The 17,228-nt window shown below is 43.7% G+C and overlaps 1 protein-coding gene across 1 annotated transcript in view; it reads right to left on the bottom strand.

The window, feature by feature from the left end:
• The window catches only part of LOC144119755 (uncharacterized), a 52,231-nt gene that overhangs the window by 18,120 nt on the left and 16,883 nt on the right, over positions 1-17,228 (bottom strand). Inside the window, exons 5-6 of the mRNA XM_077652298.1 lie at positions 14,629-15,229; positions 2,234-2,682 (exon numbers count right to left, since the gene is read on the bottom strand). Coding sequence (XP_077508424.1) covers positions 2,234-2,682; positions 14,629-15,229 — 1,050 coding nt within the window. The remainder of the gene's footprint in view (positions 1-2,233; positions 2,683-14,628; positions 15,230-17,228) is intronic.

The following is a 17,228-nucleotide window of genomic DNA, read 5'->3' as shown; positions in this document are numbered from 1 at the left end:
TATATATATTATAAAGTATATAACCTTGAAGACTGCCCTGGGGCACACCGTTTAAAATTTGTAGAACTTCAGAATTGCAATTATTAATGGGAACATATTGTGATCGCGAGCACATATATGTTTTGAAAAGATTAAGGGCATGACCGTGTATACCGTAATGTTCAAGCTTTACAAACGGAGTTTTATTGTTAAGCGTATCAAAAGCCTTACTGAAGTCTACAAAAATTCCTAATGTAAGCCTCTGGGATTCAATGTTGCTTAATATATATTTTTTTGATCATGTAATGCCTGTTCTGTTTATCTATTTTTGGTGCAACTTTACTGGCAGTCATTTATAAAAGAGTGTTTTGTAGGAAATTATGAACACGAAAATAAATTACTTTCAATCCCCTTAGAGAACAAGGCAAAACGGATATTGGCCTATAGTTACTTAGATTGTTTCTGTCTCTCTTTTTAAAAATTACGGCCAACCTTGCAAGTTTCATGGCAGCAGGAAAACTGCCGGTAGAAAGCACAGTGTTATTTATATGCCTTAGACATGGCACAGTTTCATGTAAGACATATATTATTGGACGGGTTTGGATATTGTAAGAGTCTAGGCTTGCCTTGGAGTCCTTCAGCGTTTTTAGATTAATGTACACCTCATTTTCATTAGTCGGTTCAAAAAACAAGAATTGTGAAATTTTGTTACCCAAAAATCTCGAACAGGCAGCGTTGTGAGAGCGAGTCCCAACTGAGGTAAAAAATTCGTTAAAAGCATTGTCCAGGCATGATTCACTTAGTTCAGTACCTTCAACTTTCAGGGTTGTAATTTTGTTTGGACGAGTAATTCTTACAGTAAAACATGACTTAGTAATCATGACTCAGCAAGTAATGCACGCAGAAAAATTCTCTGTCAAACTCTTCAGGCACCCCTAGCCTGCTTCTTAGGTGCTACTTTTAAGCTTTTTCTCTAAAAAGAGATTTGACTTCTCTTTCGAATAGGTGCATACTTCTCTTTTTCCGGCTTACAACTAGAGAAACTCCAAGGCACAAATAGTCTCTCAAATTTGAGTTAAAGGTTGCTGTTTTCCAGGCTTATACGTACTGAGGCCGATGCACCCATCATTTTCGTCAGACCGACTAAAAGTTACCGCGCTTTTTTGTAAAAATGATCTTTGTGAATATTATGATACATTTCTTAACAGTTTGGGTTGATCGAGAGTTCTTTTTTCACAATTTAAGTTATACTTGCCTTTCTACTTTGTAAAAAGGTAAAAATAACAATCCAGGTACAGTGACAGCTGTATAGTCCTCATTTCGGTGAATAATGTCGTTTCATTCTTTCCTACGGTCTTTATTTATAAACGCAATCACAAAGAACTGCTGGTAATGCGTTGCCGCTGCGCGGCAACATCAACGAAAATGTTAGACGAACCTAGTACCCGACACGAACGGCAGCACGTTAACCTGTGATTAGCATGCCGATGTCAACCGCCTTGAAGAAAGTATTGAATCTTGTTCAACAAAGCGAAAATTTCAATTACAGGGTGCGAATGAAGAACGCGTTAGAAGAAATTATTTGTGTAAAACACAGCGATGAGAATGCAAGTCCAAAACCACGGACAAAACGTTCACCCAGGAAATTTAGTGTTCTAGACAATACTTTTATTCCACCAACTACGTTGGGCGTAAGGCTCACGCACGAAGGCAGTCGGCAGCCATGAGTTGTGTTCTTGTTATTCCAAATAGTTGCAACTGGAAAATCTCTGAAAAAGAACGGACATCAAAAAGCCACATTTAGGGACGAGTGATGTCGGTAGCTTTTCTAGGTGCAACAATGACGCACGCTCAGTGAAAAAAATTAACTGTAGTTGTAATTTACACTTAATGCGTGTCCAAGAAACGCCTGGCTAACGAAGATGAGTTGCGCCTCGACGATGTCATCGAAGCTTTGTACACTCGCAAATGTAGATTGGAGCGTTCAGTGGGCATTTAAGTATTTTCTATTCGCCATGAAGAACAGCGGGGTGTTTTTCATGCACTTACAACCTTGTAGGATCACGTGTACTAGTTATAAATACGGTGACTAATAAGTAGCTTTATACTCACACTTCTTCTTGCGGAGAAGAGCGCCGTAGTGGAATGGAGAGCCGAGGCCATAGCCGTAGTTCAGGCCGTAGCCGAGGAGTCCGTGACCGAAACCGTAGTGGCCGACACCGTAGCCGAGAGTGCCCACACCATAGCCGTAGACTGGGGCAGCGTGGGCAACAGTGGCCACAGCTGGGGCATGGTGGACGGTGGTGGTGGCAACAGCTGGGGCAGCAGCGTAGGTGGCGACTGGAGCAGCGTGGGCGACGGTGGCGACAGCTGGAGCAGCAGCGTAGGTGGCGATGGCTGGGGCAGCGTGGGCGACTGTGGTCACGGCTGGAGCAGCGGCAACAACTGGAGCAGCAGCGTAGGTGGCGACAGCTGGGGCAGCGTGGGCGACAGTGGTTACAGCTGGAGCAGCGTAGGTGGTGGCAACCTTGGTCACGGCTGGAGCAGCGGCAACAACTGGAGCAGCAGCGTAGGTAGCGACAGCTGGGGCGGCATGGTAGGCGGCAACACGAGTCACAGCTGGGGCGACGGCGTAGCTAGCTACGGCTGGGGCAGCGTGGGCGACAGTGGTGACAGCTGGGGCGTGGGCAACGGTGGCCACAGATGGAGCGTAGCCAGCGTAGCCAAGGCCGTAGCCGAGGCCGGTGTAGCCAAGGCCGTAGCCGAGGCCGGTGTAGCCAAGACCGTAGCCGAGGCCACCGTAGCCAATGCCGTAGCCGGTGTAGCCAGCGAGAGCGCTGGTGGCAAGAGCCAAGAGGACACAAGCACGGATCTGGAGGAAAAACATTGATCACAGTTAACTATTTTTAAAATGATTCGTTAGATCGAAGACTTGGAGACTATATTATGCTGTGTAGCTTTAAGCGATGTTGCGTACTTAAACTTTACAATATTATCTATGTCCCACACTGCACAATACGCCGGTCACAACGCGCAGGCACCAGAACCCTGCTTTTTGTTTTCATATCTTCCCGGTACCGTAGGGTAAATGTATTATCATACGGGCTTGCTCTGCAGATAGTTCTCAAATGGATCGGCGAAGAAATTAAGTGCACCACAGCTCCGAGTGACTATAGCTGGTAGGCGCTTTATATTTAGAAACGAGACCAAGGTTTTAGATATATTCATAGGGAATTTTATGGTGCTCTCTGGACGTTCTTGCTCAGTCTATAATGTGAGCCGATTTCCCACAATGCTTTGCAAGAAATAGAAAATTTCTGTTGCTTACCATGATGACTTTGAGCTGCTGCTGAGCGGACTGCTGGCTGAGCTCAGTTCGTGGGCCCTTTTATACCAAAATCTTCGTTTCAGTCTGTGCGCACGAGAGGGCCACAAGGAAACATTTGCTGAATTTATTTAACGGTAGGAATTTCTCCGATAATGTTATTCTGCCGGTCTCCGTAAACTGCCTCACTGCTGCATGCTGCTCCGTGCTCCGAACTCTAATGGCATACCACACCTTAACCTTGAGGAGGGCGGAGTGTTAGAGGAAAGGCGATTTCGATACTTAAATCATCACCCATTCGCACGGCACCTACTTGATCAAGCACCGCATCGGCACTGGTGTGGGAAACTGTGTTTGTTATGATCATTACGCTTTAGTGCATTGTGTGTTCAAATTTTTGCTTTTTCGCATACGATGGGCCAGCAGAAATATTTCTCGTGGTAATATTTCTGTACATTTTGTTAGTTGTTTGCCGCTATCATGAGAGATGATCCTCTTGCTGACCACCTTTAACCCTTTAACTACCATATAAGTATCTGGGAAAAGTAAAAAGCAACTAAATTTACTCAGAGTTTTGCCGAAAATGACTGTTTTCAGGCGTTAGAAACGTTGTTAAGACGCAAAACATGGTTTACCTTCACAAGTGCCTCCTTAAGTATAAACAATTGCTGCCAAGGCAACTGCGGACCGTAACTCGTCTTTGGCGGTCGTTTTTTCTGATGAGAGCAGCGCAACATCGTTCCTGGCTCGTAACTAGAGATAATGGTACGATCTCCCGTGACGAGTACACCTCGTTGTTTGTGGTGAAAGGGCTACGTTGCTTTTAGTTTATACACTTCAATATTTTGCCGCACTTACCTCTTCTTTTTTTAATAATATTAACAACCTAGGCGAGAAACACCGCGGACTTCGGGCAAAGAATTAATGAAGGATTAAGTACCGGACCAGGACGAATATTTTATTACGAAGAATCTGTGGAAGCTTTGTAGCCCTGCTTTTTAGCCCTAGGGTTGCGCTTGAGTTGTTGCCAATACGTAATTACTCCAAATTACAAACTGCTCCACCTCAGGCGGTACTCTTAAAAACTTAGCCGAGAAATAGCAGTTGGTAAATCCTCTCAAGCAACTTTTTTCGGCCTGTTCGCAGCAGACGTCAATGCATTTCGCCGTGCGATATATTTATTAGTCGTAAAATGATTCGAGATTTTTTTTTATAAATGGGAAGTTCTCTATTTATGATAGCATTTACATCACTTTTGTCTTTACGCAGTTTTCCACTAAATTATTCTTTGTAAACTCTCAAAGACGAACCCCAAAATAATAACGGTGGTTTGAGCTACTTAATGGCAAATGGCAAAGGATCCTATAAACTATAGGGCGTAATAGCTTGGATTGTGAAGGCAAGTGGCTGAGCTAAATTTTTGCGCACGATGCGGAAATAATTACTGCCTAAAGCATTACGGGAGTGGTTGGAATTTTGAACACTGGCCTCAGGTTGCGCTGCCTTTTGGTGGTGAAAGATGTGTGGCCAATGAGGAAGATAGTGGCGAAAATATTTTCTTGCCTGAAGAACAGAACGAACATCATATTCACTGCCGAATCGAAATGATCGGTTTTCCTCTGACTATTCTTAACTGCTTGTTTACTGGCTCCTTGATAGCTTTTTCAAAACCACCCTGCATCACCAGCAACGGTTTCTCTGTCACCTGGTGCGTTTCCTAGGTAAAGCTAAACAAAAACGAAACAAAGGCTGTGGCTATAATCAAATGCACGAGTCGTTTCTGTTAGGTTTGAAGAGACAGGAAAACTAGAGCGGTGGCTATTTTATGAGGATGCTCATGTCCAGCAGTTTAAGACAAAAATTTAGAAAATTGCAAAATTCTAAGATATTTGTATGGTAACATTAAAAATGATGGTTCATTCTCCTGATATGTACAGAATCTCTCTTTTAAGGTGCTTCCTTTGGTCACATTCAGCAGTAAGCTTTCAAAAACCAATGGGGAACGTTTATGACGATAGCAGAAATAATAATAAAAAACAGTCAAGACTGCCGTCATAAGACCAGAAAACATGTTGATTGTTACAGCTAAGTCTTACAGTATTTGAAATACCTGCGTACATAGTTCAATTCTCGCTTAAGAATGCTTTTGTCCAGAATTGCCAGCTGTGTTAGAACTGAAGTTTTTTTAACAGTAAATGAATCTAAAGGCGCTTTTAGAGCTCTCGGTCATTCTTGTCTCAAAATTTCTCAATGACAACAACCATTGCTTCATTATTAATGATAAAGGGCGCCTTCTTCGTTCCTCAGCTCTTTTTTCTAACTGCCCGCTTTTGGAGTCCTCGATACGTTGAAAAATCAGTGCCCTAAATTATGGCTCAGTTTAAAGATGTTAGTTAAGCCTACCAAGTCACTGGATATAACCAAGATTACGGTTAGAGCGGCGTGACATACATGCATGTTCTTGTTGTTTTTGTTATCCTCATCGTGTTATTCGCACCTCACAGTTCGAGAACATCCTCATTGTCTTCACAGCAACTGCACCTTTCTTTTACACGCTGGGTGCATGCTTAGTTGGAAAAGAGCCGTGAAACATTCGAACGACCTAGAAACTTTACAGCGAAACTAGACAAGTTAGAAAATTCGCGCAGCAAACACACTTGACAAATGCGCAGAATCTCGGAATGCACCCCGTTAGCTGAGGGCTTGAGTGCATTAATTCATCTGCACAATATTACAAAACTTTGATTTGCTGGTTATTACTCACGAAATCCTTAGAGATGAATATTATCTTGCTGTCGAGTTGCGTTATGCTGTTTTCCAGCCTCATATACGACACTTCCATTCAATTGAGAGCGATCACCTCATTATATTCGCTAATCCCTTCAGTACTGTAGCTCTTGACTTACTATTCGTTACTATAGCTTACTATCCGTTGCCTACAAAATATTTACTAAGGTAATCACTAATAGCGTCAGGGCAACGTTAGACTTTAATCAACCTAAAGATTAGGCAGGCTTTCGTAAAGGATATTCCACAATAGATCATATTCACACTATCAATCAGGTGATAGAGAAATGCGCAGAATATAACCAACCTGTCTATATAGTTTTCATTGATTACGAGGAAACATTCTATTCGGTGGAAACCTCAGCAGTCATACAGGCATTGCGTAATCAGGGGGTAGAAGAGCCTTATGTCAAAATACTGGAAGATATATATATAGCAACTGCACAGCTACTATAGTCCTCCATAAAGTCAGCAATAAAATTCCAATAAGGAAGGGCGTCAGGCAAGGAGACACGATCTCGCCAATGCTGTTCACCGCATGTTTGCAGGAGGTATTTCGAGGCCTGAATTGGGAACACTTGGGAATAAGAAGAAATGAAGAATACCTAAATAATGTGCGATTCACTGATGACATTGCCTTGCTGAGTTACTCAGGAGGTGAACTGCAAATCATGATCAATGAGTTAGACAGGCAGAGTAGAACGATGGGTCTAAAACTTAACATGCAGAAAACCAAGGTCATGTTCAACAGCCTAGCAAAGGACAACAGTTCGTAATCGGCCTCGAGAGCCTGGAAGTTGTGACGGAATACGTCTACTTAGGGCAGGTAGTGACCGCTGATACAAATCATGAGAGGAAGATGACTGGAAGGATAAGAATGGAGTGGAGCGCATATGGCAAGTTCTCAGAGATCATGAGTGGCAGTTTACCAGTTTCCCTCAAGAGAAAAGTGTACAACACCTTTATCTTACCGGTACTCACCTACGAGGCAGAAACGTGGAGGCTAACGAAAAGAGTTCAGCTTAAGTTAAGGACAACGCAGCGAGCCATGGAAAGAAAAATGATAGGTGTAACGTTAAGAGACCGTAAGCGGGCAGAGTGGGTGAGGGAACAAACACGGGTTAATGATATCCTAGTCGAAATCAAGAGAAAGAAATGGGCTTGGGCAGGGCATGTAATGCGAAGGGAAGATAACCGCTGGTCCTTAAGGGTAACGGATTGGATTCCAAGAGAAAGTAACCGTAGCAGGGGGCGGCAGAAGGTAAGGTAGGCGGATGAGATTAAGAAGTTTGCAGGCAAAGGGTGGATGCACCTGGCAAAGGAGAGGGTTAGTTAGAGAGACATGGGAGAGGCCTTTACCCTGCAGTGGGTGTAGTAAGGCTGATGATGATGATGATGATGATGATGAGCTCTAGACTGTGAAATGAATTCTGTACATTTCATGGAAAGCCGCATACTCCCGTGAACTTATCTACGACTTTATTTAGTCGTCGACACATTTTCATTCGTTTGCCTTTGAAGGTGTACCTCATTAGGTATGCAATGTTTTCAGAGCCTTTCAGTTTTTCACTGCCTTGAATTTTATTCCTTTTCAAGAAATCTTTTTCGCTCCGTCGTATGTGCTTTCTGGGCCAAGTGAGCAGTCCAGTAACTCCACCCCTCCCCCCTCCCCTGTGCTAATGTATTAAGAATACGAGCAAAAATTGCCTTTACGATTTTTCGTTTCATAAAACCCGTCTTACATGCCAGATTCAACGCTATTTACAGGAAGTGTATTTTTCCCTATAAACGACTTTTCTTTATATGCATCTATAAATGTGATTCCACACAGTCACTGAAGATGACCGGCTGTAAAATTCAAGGAAGGTCCGCTTGAAGCGACTGTACTAAAAAAAATTATTTACGGTGTAGTTGTGAGGCATCATTGATAAGCAAAACCCATTCACGCCATCTTCTAAAATAAGGACTCATTCATGTTGGCTGGCCATCTGAATTTAGGTTTTAAAAACCCGTAGCGGAAAGAAGTTCCATACAACACCGCCTAAGAGGTTTTTGCAGAAAACAATCCTGAAACCATGAAAAGTTGTGCGTGAAGAGAGGCAGGTAACGTAAGAGAGCTAGAGATAAAACATTATAAGCTTTTTTCAAATATTGGAGGTGTCAGGTGGCCCTACTCCTTATTTCAGATTCTTGTGCAGCTTGCACTCATGTCTGGACTCGTCGGACGATGTGACATTTGTCCTCCAGGCCATAGCTGATGATGGCTGCCTCCCACAGCTTGTATCATCCCTGTGATGTTGTTAGGCGGGATGGTTTTCAGGTGGGTGGCAACTTCACGAAGTGACGAAGTTCTCACAGTCATCATAAACGAGACAGTGCCAATTTTTGTGGCGCTTTTCTTATTCCCTTATAGCTTTTTAATGACCTGGTATTGCGGCAAATGTCGGCGGCGGTAACAATGAGGTGCAACCTAGCAGTGGGCTAGTGAAGCAGAGCGATACCTTCCAGAAATTTAGTGCGGTTGCGCTTTATTTATTGCGCGCAGGAGAGCTAGAAGTAGGCTGTCAGGTGAAAAATTAAACAATATTTTCATAGCCAAGATATTGCTGGGATCCAGTGACGCCATTCGCACCAAAGAACCGCTTAATAAAAAAGAAACACGAATTGTTGGTGCTCGAGGTACCAGTGGTGTGAAAACGGACGAAAAAGTATACAGTACGCTTACTGTCAATGAACCTATTCATTTTCGGCAATTTAAAGGGACATAAACGCTTTTTTTTTGCCTGAACACGCCATTCATGGTTCGTAAAGATTACTGAATAAACTTCCATGCATCAGGTCCATGGATTCAAGTGAGGATAACAGCGAACTTTAAAGGTGATAACACACACGGCTTTATTCGGCATGTCTGCTTATTCATATAGATCAGATAGGCTTCTGTGAGAGCGCGCTGCTCGAAGATTATGTTATCACAAGAATTATCAGCTACTCATTTGCAATCCATGTGCAGTTATCACCTATAAAGTGTCTCGGGTCTTAGTAGTATTTACAGTAGCGTATTGGGTTTTACTTCAGAAGGCAGCGCGAGGAATATGACGGATCCCGTAGTGTAGGGCTCCGGTTTAATTAATGCCGTCTGGTATTCTTCAACGTGCACAGACATCGCAGAGCACACGAGCATCCTGCATTTTGCCTCCATTGCAGCGAGTCCGCCGCGGCCGGAATTTAAACCCGCGTCCTCTGGATATGGAGCCCAGTGCTTTAGCCGCTTAGCAACCGCATCGGATCAGTTTCGCTTTTCATTCCCAACTGAACGATGAATGGTTGTATGGAGTTTATCTTTTTCTGTAATAAACCACTCCTACCAATCGCATGCGCACGCGTGAACAAAAAGCTTTTTTTTTTACCGCTGATTGTGTTGACAAAATAGCAGTTGGAAATCGAGTAGTGTTGCGTGTATACCACCTTTGTGTTGTACTGAGTCTTCTTTTTCATGGGTCTTTCAGTGACAGAATTAAACACGACTGCCCCGATAGCTCACATCACTGAAATGCATTCTGCACAGTGTCTCACCGCTACTCATGATAATTATTCACCACTTTTTTGTGTAATGTATGTTCACTGCAAGCAAAAATCATTTCCATGGGATTTTTACTATTTCTGTTCGCATAATATGCTTGGGTAGCTTATACGCAAACTCCTTACTTTAGGGTCAACAGAATACACGACCTGCGCGTCGCATGCAATGATGAATGTTGCATCCTCGTTAAGCTACACCTAACTAGAGGTGTTTAATATGTATTGAACTCTGTGAAAATTTCAGATTTAAATATATTTTCCTTTCATTCAGTCCCAGCGATTGTTTGCTTCTTAAGAGGTCTATTTTTAATTGCAGGTGAAGAGGTTTTATAATTCGGCGAGATTAAAGGGGCGGAATGTGTGAAACCTGCAGGTAAAGCATTGGAAGTAATTTTGGGCTAGTATTTGGAATGGCGACATAATAGCAGGATAAAGCCACATGGGCGTTCAGGCTTCTCTGCTTTGCACAGCGGCGGGTAGAATACGCACCGATGACGTCACGTAGGTCTGACGCTGAATTTCCAGGTCATAAAATGTTGTTTCAAGGAAATAAACCAACGCCGCCGAAGGTGAAGCCCACTATCCTTTGTTTGGAGGTGTTAGAAAACGGACGGCAGCTGGTAAGCGAAGGCAGCAGACGTCTGAAGTTTCGGCAACAATGACGTCATCACGAGAATCTCCTACGCAGTGAGGAGAAGCCTGACTATCATTAGTTTTAATCGGCGATTACGTCACTATTTTAAATGCTTGCGCCAAAGTACTTGGCATGGTTTACCTAGAGGCTTCATGGATTCGATTTATTAAAGAACACCAATTTCTCAAAAAGCCAGTTCATCTTCCCTTTAACTTCCTTTCGGCTCCTTACATGTAGAAAAGTGGAACATTTCTCTTGACCGTTCTTTCAAAGAACACCAGCAAATATTTGCTCATTACCTGCGTTCGCTTCATAAATGCCAAAAACTCCTTCTTTTCCTAGTACCACATTGCCGTCATGTCCCGAGTCTACAGTAACTAATGAACCTGTGCCCTCACTATAATTGAAATGCCGTGACATCTTGAAAAGATTTTCTCCTTCGTCACACAGCTGAGTATTGAGTTTTCTTTGTACCCTTGGAAAGCATGGGAGGGTGTTATATATATGCAGATTATCCGCCCTTTCCTGTAGTTACCCTCCTGCCAGAGTTTCAAAAAGGGAGGGGCAATCAATTGCATTTATTCAGAGGAAATGCGAGAGCGTTCCTGTGTACGCCATCTTTCTTTGCGCCGTCAATATACAGGCTGTGGATCATCTGTATCACTAAGACCAGTACTGCTACTTGAAACTTCTCAAAGCGACTTAAGTCAGTAAAAACTTACTATTACGTCAATCAAGCGTGATTACCAAGTTCTTACGAAGAATTTTTGAATTTCCTTAGTAATTTTTTATTCGCCCAGCAGTCTTCAACTACTGCTCGAAATTCTCCTGAATACAACGAAACCGACAAAATATTTGCGAACCTCAAGGAGTGCACAGTATTTCTCCCCCAAAATGTATAAACTTTGAAAACATTGCTCTTTTCGGCATATTCAGCCATCAACACCGTCTTAAAAAGCTCAAGCAAAGATAGAAAATTAAGTACTTCGCACACTACTGATCAATGGCATTTATTTCAAGAGGTTTTATCACACCAATTTTTGTTTCAAGCGCGAAAAGTAATGTCTAAGTTTAGAAACCACTCACAACCCCGCGATACGCTGCCCTCGCTCTTCACTGCAGTGCATACAGCCGCTCCTTCGCCCGAATGCGATGTTGCAATGGACCTCAGCAATCACCTCAACGTCACAGTTTCAGAAAACAAAAGTGAAACCATTGCGTAGCAAGAGCACCGTGACTCCCCACGTGGTATCCTGAGAGGCCGACCAATGATCGATGCAGACTCGCTGCTCAACCCTCAGGTGCCGGAAGTGCCATCACGTACGGATGCCGCTTTCAGTCCGAACACAACTACTATGGCTAGTATACTTCTCTTTAAACAGTGTAGGCCTTGTGTACAAGCATCGTCACCTACCCTTCTAACACGATGCGCAGTTTGCAGCCAGATAGTTCAAAACAGTGGCACCCCAGAAAGAAGCAGGAAGTACGAGAGTTTCGTCACACCAAGCATTCATACGTCTAAACCGCGCACACTGGGCATATGTCCTAGACTGCAAGCGCGTAATTTCATGTATTGAAACATCGATGAGCACGCCAAACGACCTTTCAGCAAGAAAATATATGGAGAAACCACCTCCAGTGGCATAAAAAGGCTTTGGGTGTATCCTTACCTCCCGCGCCTTTGTGCAATGCAGTGAACAGTAGTAGTAGAATTTTGCTTTTTTTTCAAAAAGATTTAAAACACAAAAAGGAAGAAGAAGGTTTTTCTGGCCTCTGCATCTGCCATTGTATCCAGAAGCACAGGATCTACGGCCAGTGGAAATAAAAGGGACAGCGACATGAAAAGAGCACTGAGTATTGGCGAAGTAGGGGGCGGGATAAAATCTTGCCTAAAACAAAAAGTTTTCTGGTTAAGCTGCGTGAAATGAAGTTCACTGAATTTCGCTGTTCAGCGCACTACGCTTCGTAGTTTTACTTCGATTACCTAACTCTGCAACTTTCGTGCGAATAAGCCGCAAAAAAGTGATTGTTCATGCTTTTAATCATTTTATTTTTTAAATGCCGTGTATTCCATGCGAAGCGAAACCGAGTCAGTGATATTTTTGCCTTCTATACAATTTTAGAACATAGTTGGCTTCAATACGACAGAACATAAAAATTATTAGAAAATTGAAAGTACCACGCTTTCGTTCTTGTGTGAGTGCTTCATATTTTGGAGAATTTATAAGAAGTTGGTGTTCAACTAATTATGTCCAAAAGCGCAGTATCGTTTTTCATGCAAAAAAATTACCGCCAACTGATAAAAATTTCATTTGCCATTTTTTTTATTAGACAATTCTTCCTATCATTTTTGAGCTAGGGAAAGGAGGCTAGAGAAAGGCAAAGTAAATTTTGTGCTCTCAATCAAAAGCAGGAAGAATATTTTGCAAAATTCTATCGTATTGCGCAAAAAATGTTTAAACAAATCGTTGATGATAGAGTGCGGAAAAGTCGAGGAATGGGACTAAGCAGCAGTCAGAGGGCTACGACACAAAGTTATTTTTTGGATAGTTCAAGAGCATATGGCAGTCCTCATTTAGGCTTTATCTCTGTTCCTGTCGTTAGTTGGGTTGTTCTTTAAAGGAACCGTGATAGTTTATATGTCTAAAACGACGTAGAGACATCGCAGTAAAACATGACTCAGCAAGGAAAGCACGCAGCAAAATTCATTGTCAAACTCTTCAGACACCCCTAGCCTGCTTTTTAGGTACTAAGTCAAAGCTTTACATCTAAAAAGAGATACAAGTACTCGTTCTCTCTCCAGTCTGTTTCGAATAGCTGCATACTTCTTTTTTTGAGACTTACAACTGTAGAAACACCAAGACACAAATAGTCTCTCTAATTAGAGTTAAAGGATGCTGCTTTCCTGACTTATCCATACTGAGGCCGATGCACCCATCATTTTTGTCCGACCGACTAAAAGTTACGGCACTTTTTCGTAAAAATGACCTTTGCGAATTATCTGATAGATTTCATGGATGTTTGGGTTGAGCGAGAGCTCTTTTTTTACACTTCATTGTATGATTACCTTTATATTAGGTAAAAAAGGTAAAAGTAACGATCAAGGTACAGTGACAGCCGTTTTGTCCCGATTTCGGTGAATCATGTCGTTTCATTTTCGCCCTACCGATTCAGCTCGCACTTACGGACAGGGGCCAGGAGCAGCTGGAAAAATATGGGTCCCGTAAACAGGGAACCAAGCCGTCTGGTGCCTGCCTGCATTACCGATTTATTTCGGGCTTAATAAATGTTGATTCATCATCATGATCATTCTTTCTACCGGTCTTTATTTATATACACAATCACAAACAACTGTTCGTAATGAGTTGTCGCTGCGCAGCATCATCAACGAAAATGTTAGACGAACCTAAGGGCCGTCACGAACGCGGCATGTTAACCTGTGAATAGCGTGCCGATGTCCACCGCCGTGAGGAAAGCATTATATATCGTTCAACACAGCGTAAATTTCGATTAGAGGGTGCGAATGAAGAACGTGTAGAAGAGCGTGGCTCTCGTTGTTTCTTTTCACGCCCAAGAAACACGATAATTATATATGCACGTCTGCAAGGACGTCAAGAAGCATGACAAGAAGCAAAACAAAAATAGAAACAAGAAATTATTCTTGTAAAGACAGCGATGAGAATGCAAGTCCAGCACAACAAACAAACATACACCGAAGAAATTTAGTGTTCTAGACGATACTTTTATTTCTCCAACTACGTTGGGCGTAAGGCTCACGCACGAAGGCAGCCGGTAGTCAGGAGTTGTGTTCTTGTTATTCCAAATAGTTGCGACTTGAAAATCTCTGAAAAAGAACGGACACCAAAAAGCAACTGTTAGGGACGAATAGCGTCGGTAGATTTTCTAGGTACAACAATGACGCACGCTCAATTAAAAAAAAACTCTAATTGTAATTTTCACTTATTGCATGTATAAGAAACGCCTGGCAAACGAAGATGAGTTACACTTCGACGAGATGTTCGAACCTTTGCACACTCGCCAACATATATTGTGGTGCTCGATGGGCTTAAGAATTTTTAACTTCGTCACGTAGAACAGCAGTGTTTTTAATGCACTTACAAACTTTGAGGATCTGCGTGCGCTAGTTTAAACTACAGTGCCTAATAAGTACGGTTATACTCACACTTCTTCTTGCGGAGAAGAGCGCCGTAGTGGAATGGAGAGCCGAGACCATAGCCGTAGTTCAGGCCATAGCCCAGGAGTCCGTGGCCGAAACCGTAGTGGCCGACACCGTAGCCGAGAGAGCCAACACCATAGCCGTAGACTGGGGCAGCGTGGGCAACGGTGGCCACAGCTGGGGCATGGTGGACGGTGGTGGTGGCAACAGCTGGGGCAGCAGCGTAGGCGGCGACTGGAGCAGCGTGAGCGACAGTGGCGACAGCTGGAGCAGCAGCGTAGGTGGCGACGGCTGGAGCAGCAGCGTAGGTGGCGACAGCTGGGGCAGCGTGGGCGACAGTGGTCACGGCTGGAGCAGCGTAGGTGGTGGCAACCTTGGTCACGGCTGGAGCAGCGGCAACAACTGGAGCAGCAGCGTAGGTGGCGACAGCTGGGGCGGCCTGGTAGGCGGCATAGCGAGTTACAGCTGGGGCGACAGCGTAGCTAGCCACCGCTGGGGCAGCGTGGGCGACGGTTGTCACAGCTGGAGCAGCGTGGTAAGTGGCGATGGCTGGGGCAGCGTGGGCAACAGTGGCGACAGCTGGGGCGTGGGCAACGGTGGCCACAGATGGAGCGTAGCCAGCGTAGCCAAGGCCGTAGCCGAGGCCGGTGTAGCCAAGACCGTAGCCGAGGCCACCGTAGCCAATGCCGTAACCGGTGTAGCCAGCGAGAGCGCTGGTGGCAAGAGCCAGGAGGACGCAAGCACGGATCTGGAGGAAAAAAAAATTGTTCACAGTTAATTATTTTTAAAGAGATTCATTAGGTCGAAAACTTGGAGACTATATTTTGCTGTATAGCTTTAGGCGATATTGCGTAGATAAACTTTATAATATTATTAATGTCCCCTGCTGCATAATACGACGCTCACAACGCGCAGACATGAGAAGCCTCCGTTTTGCTTTCATATCTGCCCGGTACCAAAGTTTAAATGTATTATCATACGTGCCTTCTCTGCAGATAGTTCTTACCTGGAGCGGCGAAGAAATTAAGTGCACCACAGCTCGCAATGAATATAGCTAGTAAGCGCTTTTACATATTAAAATGAGAACAGAGCTTTAAATATAATCAGAGGGCATTTTACGATACTCTCCGGACGTTCCTGCTCAATTGACAATGTGATTCGATTTCTCATTTTTCATAGGAAGAAATAGAAAAATTATATTGCTTACCATGATGACTTTGAGCTGCTGCTGAGCGGACTGCTGGCTTAGCCCAGTTGGCAGGCCCTTTTATACGAAAAGCTTCGTTTCTGGCTGTGCGCACGTGAGCGGCACAAGGAAACATTTGCTGAAATTATTAAACGGCAGGAATTTCTGTGATATTGTTATTCTGCCGGTCTCCGTAATCTGCCTCACTGCTGCGTGCTGCTCCGTGCTCCGAACTCTAATGGCATACCACACCTTTACCTTGATGAAGGCGGAGTGTCAGAAGAAAGGGGATATCGATAGTAAAATCATCACCCATACGCACGGCACCTTCTCGATCAAGCACCGCATTGGCACTGGTGTGGAGAACTGTGTTTCTTACGATCTTTACGCTTTTGTGCACTGACTGTTCAAATGTTTGCTTTTCTGTGTACGGTGGGCTACTAGAATGTTTTCTCGTTTCCACAATTCCTTGCATTTTTAGTGGTTTGTCGCTATCATGAGGGATGTCTCCGTTGCTGACCGCCTTTAACCCTTGAACTACCCAGTCAGTTCCCGTGAAACTGAAAAATCCCGAATTTTTACGTCGACTTCTGTCGAAAATGACTGTTGTCAGACCTTAAACACTCGCTTCACACGCAAAACATGTTAACGTTGACAATTACCTCCTTAAGTGCGGAAAATTGCAGCCTGCGCAACTTTTGACTGTAAGTCGTCTTTGGCGATGAGAGCAGCGCAACATCGGGCCAGGCTCATTATTGGCGATAATGGTACAATCTCCGGTGAATAGCACACCTCGTTGTTTGTGGTTAAAGGGTTATGTTTGTTTTAGTTGATATTCTTCTATATTGTGCCGCTACTTACCTCCTCTCTTGGCTTTAATCCTATTAACCACCTAGGTGAGAAACACAGCGAAATTCGTATTTACTCACTTGAAATCCATTTTTAGTTATCACCAAGAGAAGTGAGTCGGTTTTCAGTAGTATTAATATTAGTATATTGATTCAGCTTCCCAAGGCATCGCGCGGCCTATGAGAGACCGCTTAGTGCAGGGCTGTGAGGTAATTACTGCTGCCTGGTGATCTTCAGCGTGCGCGGACATCACAGAGCCCACTAACAGCCTCTATTTTGCCTGCATTTTAACGAACCCGACGCGGCCGGGATTGAACCCACGTCATCCGGATAAGGAGCCGAGGGCCCTAACTTGTGAGCAACCGCATCGGGTCAGTCTCGCTTTTCATTCGCAAGTGAATGACGACTGTTTGCGTGAAGTTTATCCTTTTTTGTAATAAACCACCCCTACGAATTGCATGCGCGTGAGTGGCCAAAGCGCGTTTTTTTAAATTTATGATCGCCTACTGTGTAGACAAATCATCAGTTAGAAATACAGTGGTGTTGCCTGTTTTCCACCCTTGTCCTGTACTGATTCTTCTTTCTCACGCTCCTTTCAGTGACAGAAATAAACCCGACTGGCCCAACAGTTAACTTTACTAAACTGCATTCTGTACGTTGCCTCACCGCTACTCATGATACTTATTAACCTTATTCTTGTGTACAGTATGTT

This window comes from Amblyomma americanum, chromosome 2 (genome assembly GCF_052857255.1).
Source record: "Amblyomma americanum isolate KBUSLIRL-KWMA chromosome 2, ASM5285725v1, whole genome shotgun sequence".
Lineage (NCBI taxonomy): Eukaryota > Metazoa > Arthropoda > Arachnida > Ixodida > Ixodidae > Amblyomma > Amblyomma americanum.
This window is presented reverse-complemented; position numbering and strand designations above follow the sequence as displayed.